Genomic DNA, 24,542 nt, shown 5'->3' with positions numbered 1-24,542 from the left:
TTTCACAGTCGGGCCTCCGGGGGGAGCTAAGGGTTCTATTCACTAGGCCACTCCCCACCATAGTGGGTAAACTGGGGGTCAGGCAGGAAGTTAGATCAGAAAGCTGACTGGGTTGGAACCAGGCAACACCTTGTGGCAGAGGGTGTTGTGGGGGAAGATACAGTAGGGTCTCTGTCAGGGGTGGGATCCTGACAGAGGCTTGGCAACTTGAACGAACGTAACGGGACCGTGCCTGCTCCGGGTAGCGGCGGTGCCCAAGGAAGGATTAGAAGCGAGATAGATTGTGCTGAGTGAGAAACGAGATCACGCAAAGGAGAAATACCAGTAGGAGTCGTGCTGTAAGACCGAAGCAACATCCTACTGAGGCGCACTACCGGTGGCCGGAACGCCGAGGGAGTATCATAACATTCAGCTTCAAGCAATACTCCAAACAGCGGCAGGACAGTCAGTCTAAGGCGGGCTGTCTAACTTATATCACCTATGCAGTCTTGGGGGGCAACTTGTGGAGAGGGGCGACTCTAGGGTCCCGGAAGAGCTCCGAGCCTACCCGTCAAACGGGTGCCGTCCCAACCAGAACACCAGGGAGGGACGGAGGATTAGCAGAACATCATCTAATCAAGTTGTGAGGGAACTTAAGAAACAGACACAACAGTTGTGGGGACTTTCTGTAAGCACAGCAGGGAAGGACCACAACACATAGCGCTAGAAGGAAGGCACCGATTTCCACCTGCTAAGAGAACTCTGGAGGTGCCATTGGACTGGTCGGACTTGCGCAGCCTGGTAAACCGTGTTCCGGACTGAGGACCCAGAGATCTTCAGTAAAGAGGTAAAGAGACTGCAACCTGGTGTCCTCGTTATTTACTGCACTGCACCACTACAGCGTCACCACCATCATCTATATCTATTATTCACTGTACGCCCCACGGCAGGGCCACGGACCGGGGCCTAGCCACCGTGACAACCCCAGAGCAGAGACTCAGAGGCCCGGTACCGGGTACCCCTCGGCCCTGCGGCTGTGGGGGCGCTACAACTTGGCGTCACGAACAGGATCTACTTAAGCCTGAAGAATCAGGTCATGTGTGCCTTGGGACTGAGATTTATTGTGCTAGGACTGTATTATGTTGCAAAGACTGTGCTATGACATTCCCCACCAAAACCGTCGCCATTATAGTACTATGTGGCGCGCAGGGAACATGGGGCGTGTCATCGTGGGCGTAGCTTGGAAGAGCGGCGCGAAGATGGAGCCCACCCCTCACAGATACTACTATGTTCAGAAAATATGCCCATCAAGGAGAAGGGCCCACCTCCTAGTGTGGGATGGCGGAGGAGAGAAAGGCCGTCCTCTGGACGGGGAGGAGCAAGAGCCTCTGGGTGCCACAAGGCAGAATCCGATTGGCAGCATGGAGCGCGGAAGTCACCCCGGAGAGGGAGAGGAGACCCGTACCAGGCCCCGCCAATGGGAGCCGACGGAGTTCGTACCAGGCTGCGCTAATCAGGAGATCCTCGGGACAGAGGTGGAGGAGCTGTGCCGGCAGTTCCGGAGTCTTTGTCAGCGAGCAACCATCCCGAGTGAGGAGCCGCACCCGCACCGGGCATCGATCCCGCAGCCGACCACAGAGGAGACCGGCACCGGAGATGCGGTGGAAGCAGGTAACGGCGCCAACCCGGGCGTGGCGATTGAAGAGCCCCTGCTGGTGGATATAGACTCGCCCCCACCACGACCACCTGGACGGGTGTGTAGCCGTATCGAGTGCGAGAGGCCCTGGGAAACCCTGCAGACAGCCGATAGCCCCCTGCGACCCATCAAGCAGCCCCCACAGCTCCAGGGAGAATGGGTAACCTTCAAGTGGACCTGCGCGGCCACCACCAACCTGATGGGATTTCCAGGGGATGCCCAGGAGGAAGGGGAGAGTATTGAGGTCATCCGCCAGAGGGAATACCGCCAGCAGCTGCGCCAGCAAGAAGAGGAGTGGGCCCGCAAGAAGGAGCTCCGGCGTCAGGCTGAGCGGGAGAAGGACCTCCAAATCAAAGCTCAGGTCAGGCAGGCTGCTGAGGAGAACTGGGGCCCGCAGCGCTATGGCGTGATCAGCACCTTCCGGCTGCAGGGAGGTTGGGGCTTCATTAAGGAGCCCGGTCTTGCCTTGGAGGTGTTTGTCAACCGGCGGGATGTAGAGGTGAGGTGCTCATTGAGGGACACTGAGCCATGTAAATAGTTGTTGTTTTACTGTTTTGCTGCTAAACCCGTCCAGGGTTAACTCTTAAAGGGATCCTTCTGTTGACCCGGGATCCCTATTGTTTTGTTTTTGTTTGTTTTTTTTCTGAAGTTTTTGCACAAGTTTATAGTTGAAAAGAACTGCTGAAATCATGAACAGTGCATGATGCGAACTTTTTGTATATAGTTTGCACCTTATTAAAGGTGCTCCCTACTGGTTTTACTTAAAGAAGGACTCTTTGTGAAGATACCACACTGGAACCTTTGCTGAGTATGGACTGGTAGCTTGAGAAGACACGCTACTTCATAGAGACTTGGTCCTCTCTTAAAGGGGATGTTCATTTGTCGCACTTAAACGATGATATTGCTTTAAGACAGGTAGCAATAATGTTTTGACGAAAGAAAGTGATGATAATGTTTACATGAGTAAGTTATATGTATTTGACTAGTTAATTGTGAAGAAATGCTGATGATGTTCTCTGAAAAAAAAAAAATGAAAGATAGAAGAAGGATGCAGTGGGCCCGTAGGGATAGACGTGATGTCCAGCATGCATGATAGAGAGAAAGATAATGAGAAGGCTTAATGTTCAATAGAAAATGTTTTTGATAATGTTGATAGATAGTTAGGATAGAAGGTAAACCCTGAGTCCTCATAGGAGTCATGTAGAGATGGCTCAGTGCTCTTAAACTGAAAGTAATGTTATGTTCTATACTGTGTATAGTAGTTGAAAAGGCAGTAGGCCCGGGCTGAACGTGGCGGTCCTGCATAGAAAGAAGAGGCAGTAGGTCTGGTGCCGTTAGGACAGGCGGTCCTGCAGATTTAAAGAAGGGGAATGAAAAAGTTAAATTGCCTTATAATGTGATTATAAGAAGGTCTTTCGTGGATACGGAGTGTATGTCCTTAAAGGCAATGTTAAATTATTGTTCAACAATTTTGCACTTAGTAGAATACCCGGTTGGGTAAGAAGAGTTATTTATAGCATGTTGCTATGATATCTAACCATGTTTGTAACGTTCAAGTGTCCTCACCTCCCATAAAGGGAAGCTCTGTTCAAATATGCTTATTGTTATTGCACTCAACAAAATTGTATGTCTTTTTGCTAACTTGTATTGTTGTTTTCTTCTCAGTCCCGGAGTACTGTGTTTAACCAGGGGGGAGTGCAGCGCCCCAGAGTCCTGGTCGTTGCAGTACTGTGGCTCCGCCACTATGGGGAGCTATGGTGCGTCTGATGGCACTGAAGGAGTTCATCGGATCAGGTATCACAGACACCAATACATTTCACAGTCGGGCCTCCGGGGGGAGCTAAGGGTTCTATTCACTAGGCCACTCCCCACCATAGTGGGTAAAATGGGGGTCAGGCAGGAAGTTAGATCAGAAAGCTGACTGGGTTGGAACCAGGCAACACCTTGTGGCAGAGGGTGTTGTGGGGGAAGATACAGTAGGGTCTCTGTCAGGGGTGGGATCCTGACAGAGGCTTGGCAACTTGAACGAACGTAACGGGACCGTGCCTGCTCCGGGTAGCGGCGGTGCCCAAGGAAGGATTAGAAGCGAGATAGATTGTGCTGAGTGAGAAACGAGATCACGCAAAGGAGAAATACCAGTAGGAGTCATGCTGTAAGACCGAAGCAACATCCTACTGAGGCGCACTACCGGTGGCCGGAACGCCGAGGGAGTATCATAACATTCAGCTTCAAGCAATACTCCAAACAGCGGCAGGACAGTCAGTCTAAGGCGGGCTGTCTAACTTATATCACCTATGCAGTCTTGGGGGGCAACTTGTGGAGAGGGGCGACTCTAGGGTCCCGGAAGAGCTCCGAGCCTACCCGTCAAACGGGTGCCGTCCCAACCAGAACACCAGGGAGGGACGGAGGATTAGCAGAACATTATCTAATCGAGTTGTGAGGGAACTTAAGAAACAGACACAACAGTTGTGGGGTCTTTCTGTAAGCACAGCAGGGAAGGACCACAACACATAGCGCTAGAAGGAAGGCACCGATTTCCACCTGCTAAGAGAACTCTGGAGGTGCCATTGGACCGGTCGGACTTGTGCAGCCTGGTAAACCGTGTTCCGGACTGAGGACCCAGAGATCTTCAGTAAAGAGGTAAAGAGTCTGCAACCTGGTGTCCTCGTTATTTACTGCACTGCACCACTACAGCGTCACCACCATCATCTATATCTATTATTCACTGTATGCCCCACGGCAGGGCCACGGACCGGGGCCTAGCCACCGTGACAACCCCAGAGCAGAGACTCAGAGGCCCGGTACCGGGTACCCCTCGGCCCTGCGGCTGTGGGGGCGCTACACATCTACTTCTGCATGCGTCCTGCGTACCTATCTTTAACATTGGGTATGCAGGACATGTGGATGTATGCGGATGTAAGCGGATGTATGCGGATTTAAGCAGATGTATGCGGATGCATCGTTTTGACGCAACAAGCTGCGTTTCCGTGCGGTCAGTGGGTGCGTCAAAGCGACGCATCCGCATACATCCGCATGGCCTGCATACCCAATGTTAAAGAAAGGTACGCAGCAAAAGTAGGCGAACCTAAATGGAAAAAGTGCTGAAGTGGGCGGAGCTTCAGGGAGGAAGTGCACAGCCATCTGCAAAGCCCCGGTACTCAAGTGTTAACATAGCCTTATTCCAGAGAAATTCATGTTTTTGTTACATGAAAATGAGCTGTTCAAGACTATGGGCTGGACACTGATCTGCATGAGAATCTGCCTGTAGAGCTTATTTTAACCCCTTTCCATCATTGGGCATAATAGTACGCCGATGCCGGACTCCGCCTGTTGGGTGCGTGCTCCGGTGCTGAGCCTCCACCTTTCTGGGCATATGACAGCTGATCTATACAGCTGGGATGCAAACAAGAGCAACACAAATGTGCCAGAGAAGTAAAGAACAGATTAAAGGGAATCTTTCACCCTAAAAATGGTATATGAGATAAGGCCACCGGCATCAGGGACTTATCTACAGCCTTCCGTAATGCTGTAGATAAGCCCCCGATGTAACCTGAAAGGTAAGAAAAATAGGTTATATTACACTCACCCAGGGGCAGTCCCGCTGCAGGCGCCGGGCCACGCTGACCTTTCCCGGCGCCTGCGCACTGCAGTGCTTTGCTCTGCCCTCAACAGGGCAGACAAAGTATGCCTGCACTGCAGCCGCAGCAGGAAGACAAGAAGAGGACGTCATCGTATGAATATAGGAGGCGCCGGACCCAGACCGCGATGCCCATCGGACCCGGACTGCAGCGGGACCGCCCCTGGGTGAGTATAATTTAACCTGTTTTTCTTACCTTTCAGGTTACATCGGGGGCTTAACTACAGCATTACAGAATGCTGTAGATAAGCCCCTGATGCCGGTGACCTTATCTCATATACGATTTTTGGGCTGGCAGATTCCCTTTAAGCTGTATGAGGAGTACTCTCAGTATAAAGAGACTATTCCTGACTATTCAAGACAAATAACACTTGAAAATAATCATAAGAATTTTGAAAATGTGAAAAACAAATAATTACAGTGAAATCACATATATAACATTTCAATTTCCAACAGGGGTGAGTCCATAAATTTGAATTATAGCTGACAGAATAAGATGTGTAAAAATTTCAATAAATGAGGACATGCCTTTTTTTGTGAGAAAGTACAGCAGAGGAATTGCCAACCCCCCCAAAAAAAAGAAGCAGGGAAATGATCCATGCTAATGGTGAAAAAAAGCGACAGCAGAAAGTGATGCTGTGAATGAGACCTGTGAAAAAAAAGAGAGAAGAAATCATTGAAAAATAAAAACAAAATGAAAAAGTGTATAAGGCAGGGATACAACGATAATATTGATTTCTTATAAAAGCCGGTAAAAAAGTGGTTCCTCATTAAGGCCTCTAGGTGATAGACTACTCGTGATAGATTCATCTTGGAGTAATTCCTCAATAATACATCCACCTCTGATGGAGGGATGGATTTTTTCAACTACCATAACTTGTAGTCGTCTGGGGGACCCATTGTAAAGTTCCAGGAAAGGAGCCACTAACATCGTAATTGGCTTACCCTGTAACTTGTCCCTACGTTCACATGTCATGTTTGAACTTTGTTTGCTGAACTCTACAAGGAAACTCTGGACTGGCTTGACCTACGTATACTGTCAGACAGCTGCAAATGAGATTGTAGGCAACGGGTGGCCTGGTGGCAATTCCCATGGGTGTCAGCTGTTTTTGACAGCTGACACCCTGCTATATCGGCCCCGGCAAGTTTTAGAGCTGATTGGGGCCAATTAACCCCTTAAATACCATTGTCAATTTGCCGGGGGTTCTTGTGACCCCCTGTCAAGACCTCCTTGCTAATCATCGGAGCCCTGCGAGGAGAACCGCAGGTCCCAGTGGCTGCTATGGTACCCTTTGGTCATGTGTTCACCCCAGGGAACAGTGGGTTGTGAAATCTAGCTATAAGCATGGTCTCACAGGCTGTCAGTGACTTACTGACTGCTCTCATGCACTGGAGTACACGATGACTGCAGTGTATGAGACCAGTGATCAAAGTAAATAAATATACATGTTCCACAGTGGGACTAAGTGAAAAAGTAAAAAAAGTATAATAAAACAAGCTTTGGTTGAATCAATATACTTTTTTTCCCCTTATTTAGCTGAGCGCCAGTGTATATTGATTGAACCAAAGCAACTTAATTTCTGTGTATCTCACACTCGGGCAGCTCCAACATGGCAATAGATGCACTTATGTATGACAGGAATTTTCGCCGTAGATTTATACAAACACAATTTTCCCATCATAAGCTCTCAATTAATGAACACGACCAAGTCAATCAAAAGGCCCTTAAAGGTCAGAATAAAAGAGCACCTAGACAACATCCAGAAGGGTTTCAAAGGCCACCCCTTATCCCGCCATTTTCTGGAAAAACATAATAAATCATGCGCAGGTGTCCTTTTTTGTGGAATCCAAACAGTCCAGCAAAACCCTAGGGGTGGGGATTTTCTAAAAGCAATGTCCAGGGTTGAATCCAAATGGATTTTTATGCTTGACAGCCTGGTCCCCAAAGGACCCAATCATGAAATTGAGTTATACGCTTTTTAATGTTAATAAATTTTAAATTTTTAGTCAAGTCATGGATACCCGGCGTTGGGATCCCGTCTAGAACCTAATAGTTTTAACCTTATTATGTTACATTTATGGCAGGATTTGCCTTTTATTAAAATCCGTAGGTTTTTATTACTACATTTGTTGCATTATCGGATCAGGTTTAAGTAACCTGATCTTTCAGACTCATATTTATTCTAATTTATTTTAAGTTATTATATTAATAAAATTGTTTAGTTTTAACTAATTTATATTCCCTTATTATCCCCTTTATGCACATTTGATTTAGTTCAGGGGCATTGAACTTAGTATTTTATATACTTTATTACAAACACCACATAGCTCATCAGATTACACAGCTCTATGCGCTCCATTCAGGCTTTTTTCTCTTGTACCAAGCATGCTGCATTGATACCAATTTACCATCTAATAGTCCCACTAATTTGATATTTAGGCTAGTCTCTTCTGAAGGCTCCAATCTAGGCCTTTTCGCAATTAAGTGCACTAATCAAGCTGCAGTCAAATCAATTCACTGCTCATTAGCCTTACTAACTAGGCATGTAGGCAGTTTTTTCTGAAGGAGGCGGGCAGACAACCGCTATATAAGGGGAGGGCTCCATGGGGAACTCCAGCCCTGACGAAGAAGGATTGCATCCTTCGAAACGTGTTGGATTGGTTTATCCTCTTACGCGCCCACTAGCCATGTGATGTCACAGCATCCGCCACGCCCCTTCCACATTCCGCCTTTGCTTCAGCGTTGCTTCTGGCCGGGGCACGCTAGAAGTTAGTGGTTCCTGCCTACTCCCGGCGTTTATCCGCCAGAGCTACTTTGCGCTTATTCAAGCACTACCTCCATCCCCCGATCTTACGATCTTGCAACACCGAGCCGGTCACCCAGCATTTGAGAGGATTCACGCATAGAAGTCAGCCTTATTCCAGGATCCATTAAGTGTACGGGCACTTACTTAAAGCCGTTTTTTCTATACAGTATGCATTGCCCTCACGCCTAAACTCAGAGTGCAATTGTGGTAACACACAATAGCGCAGGTGATCCAATATTGTTTCGCTATAATAAAACATGTAAAAAAGTAAGAAAAACACAAATCACAAAAAGCCGTTTCACCATGCAAAACACAGCGTTTGTGATAAAAACAAAATGAAGTGCACATAATTGATGTAGCCATGTCTGGAACAACCCACTCTATAAAGCCGGCATGTTATTTATTTCGTACGACGAACGATGTGAAAAAATAATTTAAAAAAAAAAAAAATGTTGCTTTTTTAATATACTGACTCACAAAAAAGTGAAAAAACAGAGATCAAAAAGTACATAAAAAAATGTGAAAAAGCAAATGAAAACGTCAAACCGTCCCACAAAAAACAAGCTCTGAAATGGCTTATTTGGCAAACAAATAAAAAAGTTATAGCTCTCAGAATATGACAATGCAAAAACAAATTCATTTTTGTAAAAAAAAATTTTGGTGTGTAAAAATAGCAAATCATAAAAAAAAACAATATAAATCTGGTATCACTGCAATCTTAACGACCCAATGAAGAAATTGGCCTTGTCACGTTTACCGCATGGTGAACAGTGCAAAAAATAAAAAGTAAACACAATAACTGAATTGCTGGTTTTGTTCATTCTGTGTCTGAAAAATTTGAATAAAAAGGCGATCAAAAAATATTACACACCCCAAAATGGTAACGAAACAATTTGCATCTCATCCCACAAAAAAAAGTCCACATACATCTCTGTTTGCCAAAAAATTGAAAAGTTACAGCTCTCAGAATATGGCGACAAAAAAACCCTACTTTTTATAAACAAGCATTTTTAATCTGTGATAGCAGCAAAACCTAAAACAACACAAATATGGTATCACTGGAATCGCACTGACCTGAAGAATAAATCTGCCTTATCACTTATACCACACAATGAACAGGGCAAAAATAAAAATAAGAACTATTCTTGTACTTCTGTCTATTTGTTCGTTCTTCCTCCCAAAAATCAAAACAAGACTGTTCACATTTTTCCTGTGCTCTGCACTGCATGCTTACGCTGGGGTTTCCATCTAAATTCCCCAAATCCATGATCCAGACAAAACCCCGATGGAACTACTCACTTACGATGCAGATGGAGTCACTTTGGACTGGTCTGTGTTCCGGCAGTGTCCTATCATTTTAGGCGCATTTTTAACGCACATGTGTGGGTGACCACAGATTTGTGATCACTAGTGATGAGCGAGTATGCTTGTTACTCGGGTTTCTCCGAGCATGCTCAGGTGGTCTCTGAGTATTTTGATGCGCTCAGAGTTTATGTCGACACAGCTGTATGATCTGCGGTTGATAGACAGCTTGAATACATGTGGGGATTGCCTGTTTGTTAAGCAACCCCCACATGTATTCAAGCTGTCTAGCAGCTGCAAATCATGCAGCTGCGTCGACATAAACTAAATCTCCGAGCATGCCGAAATACTCGGAGACCACCTGAGCATGCTCGGAGAAACCTGAGTAACAAGCATACTCGCTCTTCACTAGTGAACACCTAAAAAGATGGAGACCACCGGAGCAGAGGCCAAACAGACTCCAAAATGTCTCTACCTGCCTCATTATGGTGGGTGATTCCCTTGGGGGTTTTGTCTGAATTGCATTTTTTGGGGGGATTTACACCGAAAACCTGATGTAACTGCTCAGTGTCGAACACAAGAATGTGATCCAGCCTTATTATAGAAGCAATTGAAAAATATTATGTACACCAAAAAAGTCACCAATAAAAACCCCAATTTTCTGGCACAAAACCAGCCCCCACTCAGGTCCATCATCTGTCACTGGAACTATAGGGAATAATCACGTTACTGGTAGAACAAAGACTCTGGAAAAGCGACATGACTCCGACCCCCTGAAATAACTTACTGGGCTTCTTATTGTAGTTTTGATAAAATCATGATTTTATCACCAGGCGATTATCACTACAGGACTAGTAAACCTGCTAGTCCTCCATATTCTTGACCTTTAGATAATCGCACCCCGACCACTGGTTGTCAGCTTTTTATATACTGTACATTCTAAATGGGTGTAAAGCTGCCAATCAGGTGTGGAGGTGGAATTAAATGAAACTCAAAATTCAGAGAACTGGCAGTTCTGCAGCAAATTAAATATTGATTTTATCAAAATGACGGCAAGCAGCCCAGTAAGTGACACATCGCTAGAATTGGGGTCTCTTTTCATACATTATGCTGCTCTCAGATAGGATGACAAAAACCTGATGACAAATTCCCTTTCATTTGTTTAGACCTTTGGAGCTTGTCAAACCTTTTTGGAAACCACTTTAACTACCTAGGCAATAGGAACTTTCTTAGCTGTAACTAGAAAACAATGCAAATAAGATTCTCCCTCCTTTCTAGCTACTGGGATTTATTTAACTAGTTTAGATTTCATTGTTAGAGCTCTACTCAAAATTTAAAATAGAGCTTCCCTAAAATACATTTATTTTATTAATTTGCATTTTTACTTCCCAGCAAGGCCGGGTTCCCACTAGCATATCACATCAGATGCAATATGCTAATGATACTCGACTACTGCTCTGCTGTGAATGGGAGCTGAGCTTCAGTGCTGTGTGCTCCAGGATTAAATTGGATGGAATGTAATCCGAATTTTTAATTGGATTGCATTTGTTCGATTTAATCGCAAGTGGAGCGTACTTGTATGTAGAATGACTACACATACATTCTCTCCTCTGAACAGAAACCGTGCAAAGACTGTTACTGGCCCAGTCATGGTGATCCCACAAGTTGCGTCTTCACTAGTCTGTTCTTTATTGCATGTCTGATCACAGATGAATCTTTAACGTGATATCATTCGATAAACTTCTAATGTGATAACGTTTTATTATTTCATTAACTTTAGATGTCAAAGAGTCTGGAAAGACATTTAAACTCACATTTCATTCACAAAGAATGCAGAAAAAGTTCCTGGACATTAGTGTTGTGGATGAGTTTGGAAACTACAGTTCTCCACATTTTAAGGGAACTGTTGCTTTTTATAAAATATCAAAAGATGAAATTACAGAGAGTTACAAGTCGGGATTGTCCACAGATAACTATATACAACAAAGGACTCCAGTATGCAAATTGTCAATAACTCTTCCAAAGGTATTTGTTTTCTGTTGATTTTAAAATGCATTTTATTTTTAGGAATTCATTTTTTAAAGGAGTTATGTGCAAATGTCACTCCCCCTTTATGCTGCCTCCATGGGCAGAGTGTCTGATAGTTCTCACCTCACCTCAGTATGGTGCAGTGCCTCTACCCGAATCTTGCTGGGAGCTGTAGTGGCATGCAGGAGAGTCTTCCTATTCTGCCAAGGGTCAATGCGGGATACCCCTCTCCACGCTCCATGCACTGTCACACGAGATAAGGTTCAAACACTTAGCAGGTTCTTTTATAGGGGGATAAATTATGAGAATTGTAAAGGGAACAGCAAAACAAATGGTATTATACAAGCTACAATACAGGTACAAGATAAGCTAAGCTTTGCAGTAACGCTAAATGTTAAGTATGCCACCTCCCCTTTCAATGGCAGCAGACACATTCCTAACTAATCACCCTTAGCCTAAAAGTGGCTGCATCAATGGAAATAATACAGTCAAATGTTGGGGTCCGGTTGCCACAAATGTTGGTGCACTTACAAGATCCGTTGGTGCACTTAATACAATGAGACCAAAATCCCCTCTATGTATGGTCTTATCATAGACTCCTTGTTCATGGAACCACAAGTTCCAGCAGTGCACCCTTGAAGATAACTTTAGTATACTTCCCAACAGTGGAATTGCAAGTTCCAGTAGTGCTCCCTTCAAGATAGCTTTAGTATACTTACTAACAGTGGAACCACAAGTCCCACCAGTAGCTATTCACTCCTCGATGTAACAGATCTGAAGTCACATAGGTTCCATCTTGATGCTGCAGGATCCAGGTGCTTGGTTACACAGTGAATTGAAGGCAGAATTCTTTTATGTCAGAAGCCAGATGGAGGTGGGCATCGCCTTGTAACCTGGCTGGTCTTTAGTTGTAGTGCAGCTGCAGGATTATCTTCTCTCCATGCACGCTGATCAGCCAGGCTGTCAGCACTTACTTTGTGCCTCTGTTCTTCGCTCTCCAGGATCAGATTCTCACCAGTCTGTAATGTATTAGGGTATGTGCACACGTCCGGATTTCTTGCAGAAATTTCCTGAAGAAAACCGGAAATTTTCTGCAAGAAATCCGCATTTTTTTTTGCGTTTTTTTTCCGTTTTTTTCGCGTTTTTTTAGCATTCTGCAAGCGTAATTAGCTTGCAGAATGCTAAAGTTTTCCAAGCGATCTGTAGCATTGCTTGGAAAACTGACTGACAGGTTGGTCACACTTGTCAAACATACTGTTTGACAAGTGTGACCAACTTTTTACTATAGATGCTGCTTTTGCAGCATCTATAGTAAAAGATAGAATGTTTAAAAATAATAAAAAAAATAAAAAAAATGCTTATACTCACCCGCAGACAGCTGATCACCTCACCGGCGTCCGTTCCGTATAGATGGTGTGCGCGCAGGACCTTCCATGACGTCACGGTCACGTGAGCGGTCACATGACCGGTCTCGACCAATCACAGGACCGTGACGTCATCGGCAGGGTCCTTCACCGCACACCAGCTACAGGAACCGAACGGCAGCATGCAGCGGTGAGGCGGGAACACTGTGGGAAGACATCGAGGGTGAGTATAGGACTATTTTTTATATTAATTCTTTTATTTTTGACCAATTATATGGTGCCCAGTGCATGGAGGAGAGTCTCCTCTCCTCCACCCTGGGTACCAACCGCACATAATCTGCTTACTTCCCGCATGGTGTGCACAGCCCCGTGCGGGAAGTAAGCAGATCAATGGACTCCTAGGTGTGCGGAATCCCTGCAATTCCGCATTTTTAATGAACATGTTGCTTTTTTTTCCGCGATGCGATTTTTTTCGCGGAAAAAATCGCAACATTTGCACAAAAAATGCGGAATACACTGTAAATAATAGGAGGCATATGTTAGCGTTTTTTTCGCGTTTTTATCACGTTTTTATAGCGAAAAAACGCGAAAAAACGCTAAAAATCCTGAACGTGTGCACATGGCCTTAAAGTTGAGAGAATATGTTCAGAATCAATGAATTTGCCATATTCGTGCCATATTGGTACCTTAATCATGCTGAATTTATGTTTGATGAACGATTTTGAACATATTCATTTATTTCAACTCCCATTGACTCCAATTACCTTTGGCTGTGTGCAAAAACAATATTCGCCGATCGTAATTGAAACTGAATTTTGAAAAATTAGCTCAACTCTACTCTTTCTGTCCAGCTAGCTCAATCTTTCTTCTCCAACTTGCTCAGCCAATCTGTCTTTCTCAATATTGCTGCTCCTCCTCTTCCAGGTAGCCAAGACAATGCAGCCAAGAAGGGATTAATGTTTGTTACTGTGAAGCGCTGCAAGCTGCTCCAGTCTTTTTACACCATGCTTCCACTACAGGGGTGCCACAAATATAAAAAGATATACTTTTCAGTTTTTATTTCAAATTGATGAGGTCACACTCTAATCTTTTTTACCAAAGTTTTTTTCACCATACTTTGTGGGTGACGGAACCAAATTTCTTCAGGTAAAAATATTTAAATAAATCCAAAAATACTCACTGTCATGGTACATTCTTGTCAAGTGATCTTCATTCTGTGGTTTGGGAAACTAGAACCCCCAAGAGCCAGTGAAGCCAAGATTGAAAATCACTAACCGCCATTAGTGGCCAATACACATTGGCTACAAACAAATATATCTTGTGCAGAGGAGGCTCTGTTATGTTCTGGGGCTGCTGTGCTGCATCTGACACAGGGTGTCTAGAATCTGTGCAGGGTACAATGAAATCTCAAGACTATGAAGGGATTCTAGAGAGAAATGTGCTGCCCAGTGCCAGAAAGCTTGGTCTCAGTTGCAGGTCATGGGTCTTGCAACAGGATAATGACGCAAAACACACAGCTAAAAACACACAAGAATGGCTAAGAGGAAAACATTGAACAATTTTGAAGTGGCCTTTTATGAGCCCTGACCTAAATCCTATTGAGCATCTTTGGAAAGAGCAGAAACATGCCGTCTGGAAAAGGTAACCTTGAATACGAGACAACTGGAGCAGTTTGCTCTTGAGGAGTGGGCCAAAACTGTTGTGAATTGAACTTTTTGGCTCCCTCTTGTGGTCACTAGCGACATGACACTTTGATTTTCTTTCCCCAGCTTGGTACCCACCTGGTTCGTTAGTCCAGGGGTGTTGCTATTTAAACTCCCTGGATTCTCAGTCTGGTGCCTGGCATCGTTGTAATCAGTTCCTTTCTGTTTGTTCCTGTCTGCTGGTCCTGGTTCTTTGCAAAATAAGCTAAGTCCTGCTTCCTTATTTTTTGGTTATTTGCATTGCTCTTATTTTTGTCCAGCTTGTACTAAATGTGATTTCTGATATTGCTGGAAGCTCTAGGGGGCTGATATTCTCCCCCCGTGCCGTTAGACGGTTCAGGGGTTCTTGAATATTCAGCGTGGAAATTTTGATAGGGTTTTTTGCTGACCGTATAAGTCATCTTCCTATATTCTGCTATTAGTCAGTGGGCCTCTCTTTGCTAAAACCTAGTTCATTCTTACGTTTGTCTTTTCTTCTTACCTCACCGTTATTATTTGTTGGGGGCTTGTATCCAACTTTTGGGGTCTTTTCTCTGGAGGCAAGAAAGGTCTATTGTTTCCCTTCTAGGGTTAGTTAGTTCTCCGGCTGGCGCGAGACGTCTAGAACCAACGTAGGTACGTTCCCCGGCTACTGTTATTTGTTGTGCTAGGATTAGTTATACGGTCAGCCTAGTTACCACTGCCCTATGAGCTGGTTTTTTGTGTGTGCAGACTTGATAATAACCTCTGAGACCCTCTGCCATTGGGGTCATAACACAAAACTCCTGTCGAGAGGTGCAGAAGTCACATTGACAGTTACAGGAATCGTTTGATTGCAGTGATTGCTTCAAAAGGTTGTGCAACAAAATATTAAGTTAAGGGTACCATCAATTACCATTAATTCTGTCCAGGCCTATTTCATGAGTTTTTTTTTTTTTAATCTGTGGAAGCATGGTTGAAAAGCAATGTCTGACTACTTTCATTTGTTCATTTTCATAGATTTTTTTTATTATTACTTTTGTCAGATTCAAGTTATTTCTGTGACTATTGTGGGTTTTTCTGTCATTAAACGAGGGGTACCAACAATTTTGACAATGTGTGTATAACGCAAAGGGATATGCAACAAATTGCTGTTGAATGTGTGCCCATTGAACATAAAAATACTGCATATATAGAAGATTGCCATTTTGAAATAAATTGTTTCTACATCCTCTGCACATCTCTTGGAGTGTCAAGTTCTTTTTTACATTATCTTTAGGGTTGAGCGAAACGGATCAGACAAATTGAAAAATCGCCGACTTTCGGAGTACCACGCTATGACCTACCCATTCGACACTTCTTTGCGAGAAAAACCATCCCAGCCCTCCACCAGCATGTCAAAGACCGCATTGTCCATGCACTCAGGCAATCAGTCAGTAGAAAGGTGAAACTCACAACAGATGCATGGACCAGTAGGCATGGCCAGGGACGTTACGTGTCCATCATGGCGCACTGGATTAATATGGTGGATGCAGGGTCCACAGGGGACAGCCATAGTGGGACAGTTCTGCCTAGCCCACGGTCTAGGAAACAGTTGGCAGTAGGCGTTTGACACCCATCCTCCTCCTCCTCCTCCAGAAGCGAAAGCTTGTCCACAGAGCGCAGTCGCCCTACGACTCCATCGGCAGCTGCCAATGTTGCACACGAGGTGTCCCATTATGGAACAGCTAGTGGTAAGCGTCAGCAGGCTGTGTTGGAAATTAAGTGTTTGGGCGACAACAGACACACCGCGGAAGTACTGGCAGAGTACTTGCAGCAAGAAACTCAGTCATGTCTGGGCAGTGTACATATTGAGGCAGGGTAGTCAGTGATAACGGAAGGAATTTTATGGCTGCCATAGCCCTTTCAGAACTGAAACACATACCTTGCCTGGCTCACACCTTGAACCTGGTGGTGCAGTGCTTCCTGAAAAGTTATCCGGAGTTACCAGCCCTGCTCCTGAAGGTGCGAAGACTTTGCTCGCACATCCGCCGGTCGCCCGTACACTCCAGCAGTATGCAGAACCATCAGCGATCGCTGAATCTTCCCCTGCACCGCCTAATTATCGACGTTGCAACAAGGTGGAACTCCACACTGCACATGCTTCAGAGGCTGTGCGAACAGAGGCGTGCTGTAATGTATTTGTGGGAGGATACACATACACGGGCAGACAGTTGGATGGCAGACATGGAGTTGTCAGGTGTGCAGTGGTCGAAGCTACAAGACCTCTGTCAAGTCTTTCAGTGTTTTGAGGAATGCACATGGCTGGTAAGTGCAGACGACGCCATCATAAGCATGAGCATCCCACTAATGCGTCTGCTGATGCAAAGTTTGACGCACATTAAGGAGCAGGCGTCTGCAGCCGAGGAGGAGGGAAGCCTTGATGACATTCAGCCATTGTCTGCTCAGGGAACTCTCCTGGACGAAGTGGCGGATGAAGAGGAGGAGGAGGAGGATGATGGGGATGAATATTTATGGGAGGAGGATGCTTCTTAGGGGGCAATAGAAACTAGTGGTGTTGCAAGGTCAGGTACAGGGTTTTTGCGGGACACAAGTGATGTTGATTTGCAAGAAAGTGCTCCTCAACCCAGCACAAGCAGTGAATTGACACCTGGAACATTGGACCGTTTGGTTCAGGCATTCCCAGCACACAGCGGCGGTGATGGTTCTCACACGAGCTGCAGGGAGCAACATGGCAGAGGTGTTAGAGGTGCACAAATCAGAAGTGGCATTGGACAGAGGGGTTTTATGACCAGGTTGTGGAGTGATTTTGCAATGACCGCAGACACGAGAGGTACTGGTGCATCAATTCAAAGTGACAGGAGACAACATTTGTCCAGTATGGTTACAAACTATTTTTCCTCCCTTATCGATGTTCTCCCTCACACATCATTCCCCTTTGATTACTGGGCATCTAAAATAGACACCTGGCCTGAATTGGCAGAATATGCATTACAGGAGCTCGCTTGCCCAGCTGCTAGTGTGCTATCAGAAAGAGTCTTCAGTGCTGCTGGTTCAATACTGACTGAAAAAAGGACTCGTCTGGCTACCGAAAATGTTGATAATCTAACCTTCATTAAAATGAACCAATCATGGATTTCAAATTATTTTGCCCCACCTTCCCCTGCTGACACAGCTTGCCTGAAAAATGTCTTGCTTTTGGCCTCCTCTTACTGACTGCTCCAATTCCTCCATTTGAAGCTGCTGAATGTCCACCATAGGCCATTTTTTACCTCCCTAAATGGGCTGACTCCCCCCACAGGACCGTGGTCACCACCTAGCGCAAGCACCCATGCGAGTGCCATTTGCCTGGACAGGTGGGTGTGCCCACTCTTGGGCGACGGCACTGGCACAGTGTCCCTCATAGTACAATGAAGTGTCTCTGACGGTGGTGGTGCACAACCAACGTCAGACACACCGTCGTAATATGAGGGGCCCTGTGCCAGTACCATCGCCCACGAGAGAGTTTTCCCCCCTGGTCGAACAGTGCTCTACCACTTGCAAAACTTAGCTCTCCCTGCTCCACCACAGTGTAGTCTGTGCTGATAAATCCTTCAATGGCACTGCCAATACAAATTTGTTTTAATGATAGATGATAGAGAAAATATACAGGGGCCCTGACGTCCATTTAGACCATTTAATTATTTGCGCCAACTACCACTGTCTGCTACTCAGCAGAGGAGCCCACCCCTGTACGTGGCTATGCCACCTGTTTATTTTGTAAAAAATTTTTGGCAGACATTTACCTCACTTTATTATTTTGGCCTACTAACTGTGTCAGCCACTCCTTACAGTTGTCCTCCACTAAACAAAGCTATGCCGCCAGTTTACTGCTGTTACCAATTTTGAACTGCATTTAGCCTACGTACTTTTTTGGGCCTACTAACTGTGTCTGCCACTCCTTACAATTGTCCTCCTCTGAACAAAGCTATGCCGCCAGTTCACTCCTGTAACCCGTTTTGAACTGCATTGAGCCTACTTTTTTATTTTAGGCCTACTAAGTCTGTCTGTGCCACTCCTTACAATCGTCCTCTGCTGAACAATGCTATGCCGCCTGTGTACCCCTGTAACCAATTTTAGACTGCATTGAGCCTACTTTTTTGTTTTAGCCCTACTACCTGTGTCTGTCTGCGCCACTCCTTACAATTGTCCTCCGCTGAACAACGCTATGCCGCCTGTGTACCCCTGTAACCAATTTTAAACTGCATTGAGCCTACTTTTTTATTTTAGGCCTACTACCTGTGTCTGTCTGCGCTACTCCTTACAATTGTCCTCCGCTGAACAACGCTATGCCGCCTGTATACCCCTGTAACCAATTTTAAACTGCATTGAGCCTACTTTTTTATTTTAGGCCTACTAAGTCTGTCTGCGCCACTCATTACAATCGTCCTCCGCCGAACAATGCTATGCCGCCTGTGTACACCTGTAACCAATTTTAAACTGCATTGAGCCTACTTTTTTATTTTAGGCCTACTACATGTGTCTGTCTGCACCACTCCTTACAATTGTCCTCCGCTGAACAATGCTATGCTGCCTGTGCACCCCTGTAACCAATTTTAAACTGCATTTGACCTACTTGTTTGGTTGGGCCTACTAACGGTGTCTACCGCTCCTTGCTTTTCTCCTCCACTGAACAAAGCTGAGCTTCAATTTTCAGCCTATATCACATATTAAACTGTATTTGGCCTACTTGTTAGGTTGGGCCTACTAACGGTGTCTGCCGCTGCTTGTTGTTCTCCTCCACTGAACGAAGCTGAGCTTCAATTTTCAGCCTATATCAAATATTAAACTGCATTTGGCCTACTTGTTTGGTTGGGCCTACTAACGGTGTCTGCCGCTCCTTGCTTTTCTCCTCCACTGAACAAAGCTGAGCTTCAATTTTCAGCCTATATCAAATATTAAACTGCATTTGGCCTTCTTGTTTGGTTGGGCCTACTAACTGTGTCTGCCACTTCCTACAGTTGTCCTCTGCTGAACAAAGCTGTGCCTCCAGTTACCTCCTGTTACCAATTTTGAACTGCATTTAGCCTACTTACTTTTTTGGGCCTACTAACTGTGTCTGCCACTCCTTACAATTGTCCTCCGCTGAACAAAGCTATGCCGCCAGTGTACTCCTGTTACCAATTTTTAACTGCATTTAGCCCACTTTATTATTTGGGCCTATATCTGTGTTTCCTCCTCATCCTGCCCATTGCCCATCCACTGCTTGGTCTGCTGGTACATTGACCCAGACCACTACATTCCCCTTGCACTCTACACAGCCAAAATCTGACCCTGCTGAGAGTCAGGTTCCCCTTCCCGCATACTATACCACCTTACACGGGGACAAACAGGAAGGTGCAGATGAAAGTGCAGGTTCCTTCATCAGGTGGGGGGGCATACTCATTGGCAACGTCACTGGCACAGGGCCCCTCATAGTACGCAAAAGTGTCTCCGCCGGTGGGAGGCGCCCCCGCCGTCAAACACACCGCCGTACTTTGAGGGGCCCTGTGCCAGTGCTAATGCGAACAAGTGGGCCCCCCGCTTGCTCAGGATCACAGCACTTGCAAAGTTGAAATACTTACCTCTCCCTGCTCCACCTCCGTGACGTAGTCCGCGTTTCATGGGCCCACAAAAAACTTGATCCAGCCCTACCCCCCACAAATTTAGCCAAATGACCCCCAATTTTCAATGCCTAACTATTATTATAAAGTAAATTAAGATTGACAAGCTTCAGTAATAAGAATTGATGTGTTTGGCATTAACATAGGCACTGTAGGTGTTTTCCTGTCCTCCACTCTCTGCCGACTTTGATTCCCCATTGACTTGCATTGGGTTTCGTGTTTCAGTCGGCCCCCGACTTTTCGCAATAATCGGCCGAAACCCGACTCGATCCTAAAAAAGTAAAAGTCACTCAACTCTAATCATCTTACATTATCTTTGAAGTGAAACCGTTCTTGAACACTCAACACTTCATTACATTTGAAATAGAATTTGATTTCTTGTATCATTGCCGATGATTCTTATTACAACTGTTTCTGATTCTGTGGTTACAGGTGGAGAAAAATATCAGTCGTCCATCAAGTACAAAACTTTTGACAGTGGGTCCTAAAGGTACGAATCATACAATAGCTTTAAAGAGGAACTCTCATCAAACTTTTTATTCTCTTAAAATTTTGCAATCAACATATTATTTAGCACTGTGAACTAACAATTGCTCATTTCGCTTTTCTACACAGTTAATTCTTCTCTTTTCTCTGCTCTATGTAGCTGCTTCACTCCTCCCCATGCCAGGAACTTTTGCAGGGAAGAGAGACTTCCTGCCTCTACATTAGAAAAATTTAGCTAGTCACTATTTAATCACGTTATGTCATAGAGCTAATTGAAAAGGGAAGAATTAACTGTGTAGACGGGGATAAATGAGCAATTGAAAATACAGAGTGCCATATAAAATAATGACTGCAATATATAAAGAGGATGGATATTTTGATGGAAGGAGTGTTTTTAATGTTGCAACCAATTTTGTTCTTTTTGCATTTCATATTTTCCTTCTTTTTTCCAATAAATATAACTTCAAATTTCTGTCAGCATATTTCCATGTGAGGGCTTAATTATTGCAGGATGTGTTGTAGTTTATAATGATCTAATTCAATTCACCATGAAATGTACTCAAAAACAGGGTGCAAAATTACATTTGAGGATAAATGGTGCTAAAAAACAGCAATTCCATCATAATTTTTGGGGATTTGTTTTTGCTGTGTTCATTGTATGACAATACCAAACATGTAAAAAAAAAAATATTTTACTATTTTAGCAGCTTAAAAATAGCAATAAAAATAGCAACAGTATTTTCGGTATTTTTATATTTTCTGTCTTTACAACAATTAATATATGGATTAAACTATTTTATATTTTCATATATCAGACTTTTATAGATACATCAATATTAAACTTTTATTTGTATTTATTAATTTTCTTTTATTTAACTAAATAATGGGGGTGATAATTCAAAAGTTTGGATTTTTCTTACTTTTTAAATTTTTTTAACATTTTTTTTTACTTTTGACTTAGTTTAGACTCTATTCAGAAGTTGAACTTGCAGTACTGCAGTATAAATGATGAATCATGATCTCTTATGAAGTCAAGTTTATAACTTGGCTTCACAGAAATACCAATATATCAGTGATGAGGGCCTGGCTGCAGCAACCTTCATGTTAACTAATCAGCACCATGTCATAGATTGACCAAAAGGCACCCAGAACACACTCCTGGGCAGAATTGTGTGTTGTGAATGCAACACCTGAGCTTGTTCCTTACACCCAACCACCTGCTCCATGACATACAGTTGTGTGAAAAAGTATTTGCCCTCTTCCTAATTTCCTTTGCTTTTGCTTGTTTGTTACACTGAAATGTTTCAGATCACCAAACAAATTTAAATATTAGAAAAAGATAACATAAGTAAACACAAAATGCAGTTTTTATTTGAAGGTCTTTATTATTAAGGGAAAAATAAATCCAAACCTATAGGGCCCTGTGTGACATGACAGCGCAAGAAACACCGGCGGATCTGCTCGGTGGTCAGCAGCTGTGACGGGTGGAAAAAGTTTACCTCTGGTGACAGAGGCTTTGGCTGATGACAGAGTACTATTCCCATCAGCCTACATCTGCTGTTGCTGATAACAATGAGAGCAGGCTCTCTTAGTTTTCTGCTGGCAAAATTTCAGAAAGAATTACAAAGCCATTCTGAAAGTAAGTACACCAGCCACATTAGGTTTAAAATACACGTACAGTGTATAATATTGTATGCAGTTTGTATTGTGAATCCGGTGACAGAGCCACATTAAGAATATAAATATATGCTTGTCAATTTGGAATCTGTGTTTGAAGATGTTACACACTTATGCAATATGTAATTGTGTCTTTATCTATATGATCCCAAAATAGATATGTTGTGGGACAGTGTTCTCAAATGGGTGGCTCAAGAACTCTCAGAAGAAGATGCAGCTGAACTGTTACATTCTCTACCCATTCGCCGCAGTACCATCCAGCTAGTGAGACTAAAGAGCCCAAATAACTTGACTAATCAGATCTACGAACTCCTGAGTCTATGGAAGAAAAGGCTTCCCACATCTACAGATAAATTCCGACTGTTAGGTCAACACCTTCAAAAGAGTGGAAGAAGTGATCTAGAGGAACAGATGAAAGTGAAATGGGAACCCAACATGCTTGGACTAGCAACTCTGTAAACTTTTATGAAAAATCTCTCAGTATATTAAAACACTTTTCAAAGGGTGGAAAGTATTTATCAGTGGCAGTAAGAATCTACTGCACACCAGTGTATTTTTTTCTACAAAATTTTTTATAAATGGTACACTGATAAAAAAAATAAGCTAATAAAAGTATGAATACAAGGAAAATAGCAAAAGTAAAAAGTCTAATCAGTACCAGATTTACACCCAGGACTCTATTATCCTAAAAGTCTAAGCACCATTAGTAAAACCAACACACCATGCCCCCTATCTAGATATATTTAAAAATGTGTAATATTGAAATATGTTATATTATTTTATATAATAACATGCACTATGCAAAGTCTATAAAATAGCAAGCAAAAATCAGCAAAGTTTTCATTTTATAACACTGAAACATTTTAATCATTTTTTTTTTACTTTTGGCTTCTAGTTTAGGAACAATATGGATGAATGTTAGGTCAGCAATGCTTATAAACCACTAAATGTAATTAATCCAGGATTTCACTATGAGTGTAGACTACTTTTCATAAAATACATATATATATTTTCTATTATTGTATCAAAATATTTTCATATTAATGATTGCACACTTTAATAAATTATTATCTGGATGTATCTGCAGTATAAGAACAAATCGTAACAATTATCATCCATCCATTTAGAGGCTTTAATTTTCTATTAACGTCTGATTTAGGCCTCACTCAGATGTCCATTTTTCACATACATGTTCTATCCATATTTTTTCTGGGTATTAACCCCTTAACGACCGCCGATACGCCTTTTAATGGCGGCAGTTAAGGGTACTTAAACCACAGTGAAAAAGTGAATAGCGCCCCCCCAGAGTCGGATTTTCTCTGGGGTCTCGGTTACCGGCGGTAGCTGAGACACCAGAGAACATGATTCGGGGTTTTTTTACTGACCCCCGGGTTGCGATCGCTAGTAATTAACCATTTACCAGCGGTCGCAAAAAAAACCGCGATTTCCTATTTAATTTCTCTGTCCTCTGATGTGATCGCACATCAGAGGACAGAGAAATGGGGTCCCCGATCGCCCCCTGATACTCACCTGTCTCCCCTGGTGCTCCTCTTGGCTTCCGATGGGCGCCGCCATCTTGTTCCGGCCAAAACATGGCGGGCGCATGTGCAGTTCGCCCGTCGGCCGGCACCCGGGAGATCTTTGGGGTCTCTGCTGCCGGGGGTAGCCGAGACCTCAAAGAACATGATCGGGGTTGGTTTTTACTGACCCATGTTTTGCGATCGCCGGTAATTAACTGTTTACCAGCGACCGCAAATAAAAAAAAAAACAGTGTGTCATTTTCTGTCCTCTGATGTGATCGCACATCAGAGGACAGAGAAATAGGGGGATTCGGGGACCCTGTTATACTTACCAGTGTCCCAGTGTCCCTGACCGCCAAGCGACCAATCACAAGCAGCGACGTCATTCTCAGGTCCTAAATTCCTAATTCTAGGAATTTAGGACCTGAGAATGACGTCGCGGCTTGTGATTGGTCGCGTGGCGGTCACATGAGCGGCACGCGACCAATCAGAAGCTGTAACATCATGGAAGGCCCTAAACGCGCTCATTTTAAGCAAAGAAGGCTGCCGGTTAACAGCGGTAAGGTGCAGGGGCCTCCGGAGAGGTGAGTATATCAATATTTTTTATTTGAATTCTTTATTTTACACATTAATATGGATCCCAGGGCCTGAAGGAGAGTTTCCTCTCCTTCAGACCCTGGGAACCATCAGGATACCTTCCGATACTTGGTGTCCCATTGACTTGTATTGGTATTGGGTATCGG

At 44.0% G+C, this 24,542-nt stretch overlaps 1 protein-coding gene across 1 annotated transcript in view; it reads left to right on the top strand.

Annotated features, from left to right (window-relative positions):
- DTHD1 (death domain containing 1) overlaps positions 1–23,487 on the top strand; it is a 145,965-nt gene extending 122,478 nt beyond the window's left edge. The window contains exons 8-10 of the mRNA XM_077281178.1: positions 11,202–11,446; positions 20,549–20,606; positions 22,437–23,487. Coding sequence (XP_077137293.1) covers positions 11,202–11,446; positions 20,549–20,606; positions 22,437–22,738 — 605 coding nt within the window. The 3' untranslated portion in view covers positions 22,739–23,487. The remainder of the gene's footprint in view (positions 1–11,201; positions 11,447–20,548; positions 20,607–22,436) is intronic.
- Positions 23,488–24,542: the final 1,055 nt, after the last annotated feature.

Source organism: Ranitomeya variabilis, chromosome 1 (assembly GCF_051348905.1).
Source record: "Ranitomeya variabilis isolate aRanVar5 chromosome 1, aRanVar5.hap1, whole genome shotgun sequence".
NCBI classification, from domain to species: Eukaryota; Metazoa; Chordata; class Amphibia; order Anura; family Dendrobatidae; genus Ranitomeya; species Ranitomeya variabilis.
The sequence above is the reverse complement of the archived record's forward strand: the minus strand, read 5'-3'. Positions and strand labels throughout refer to the sequence as shown.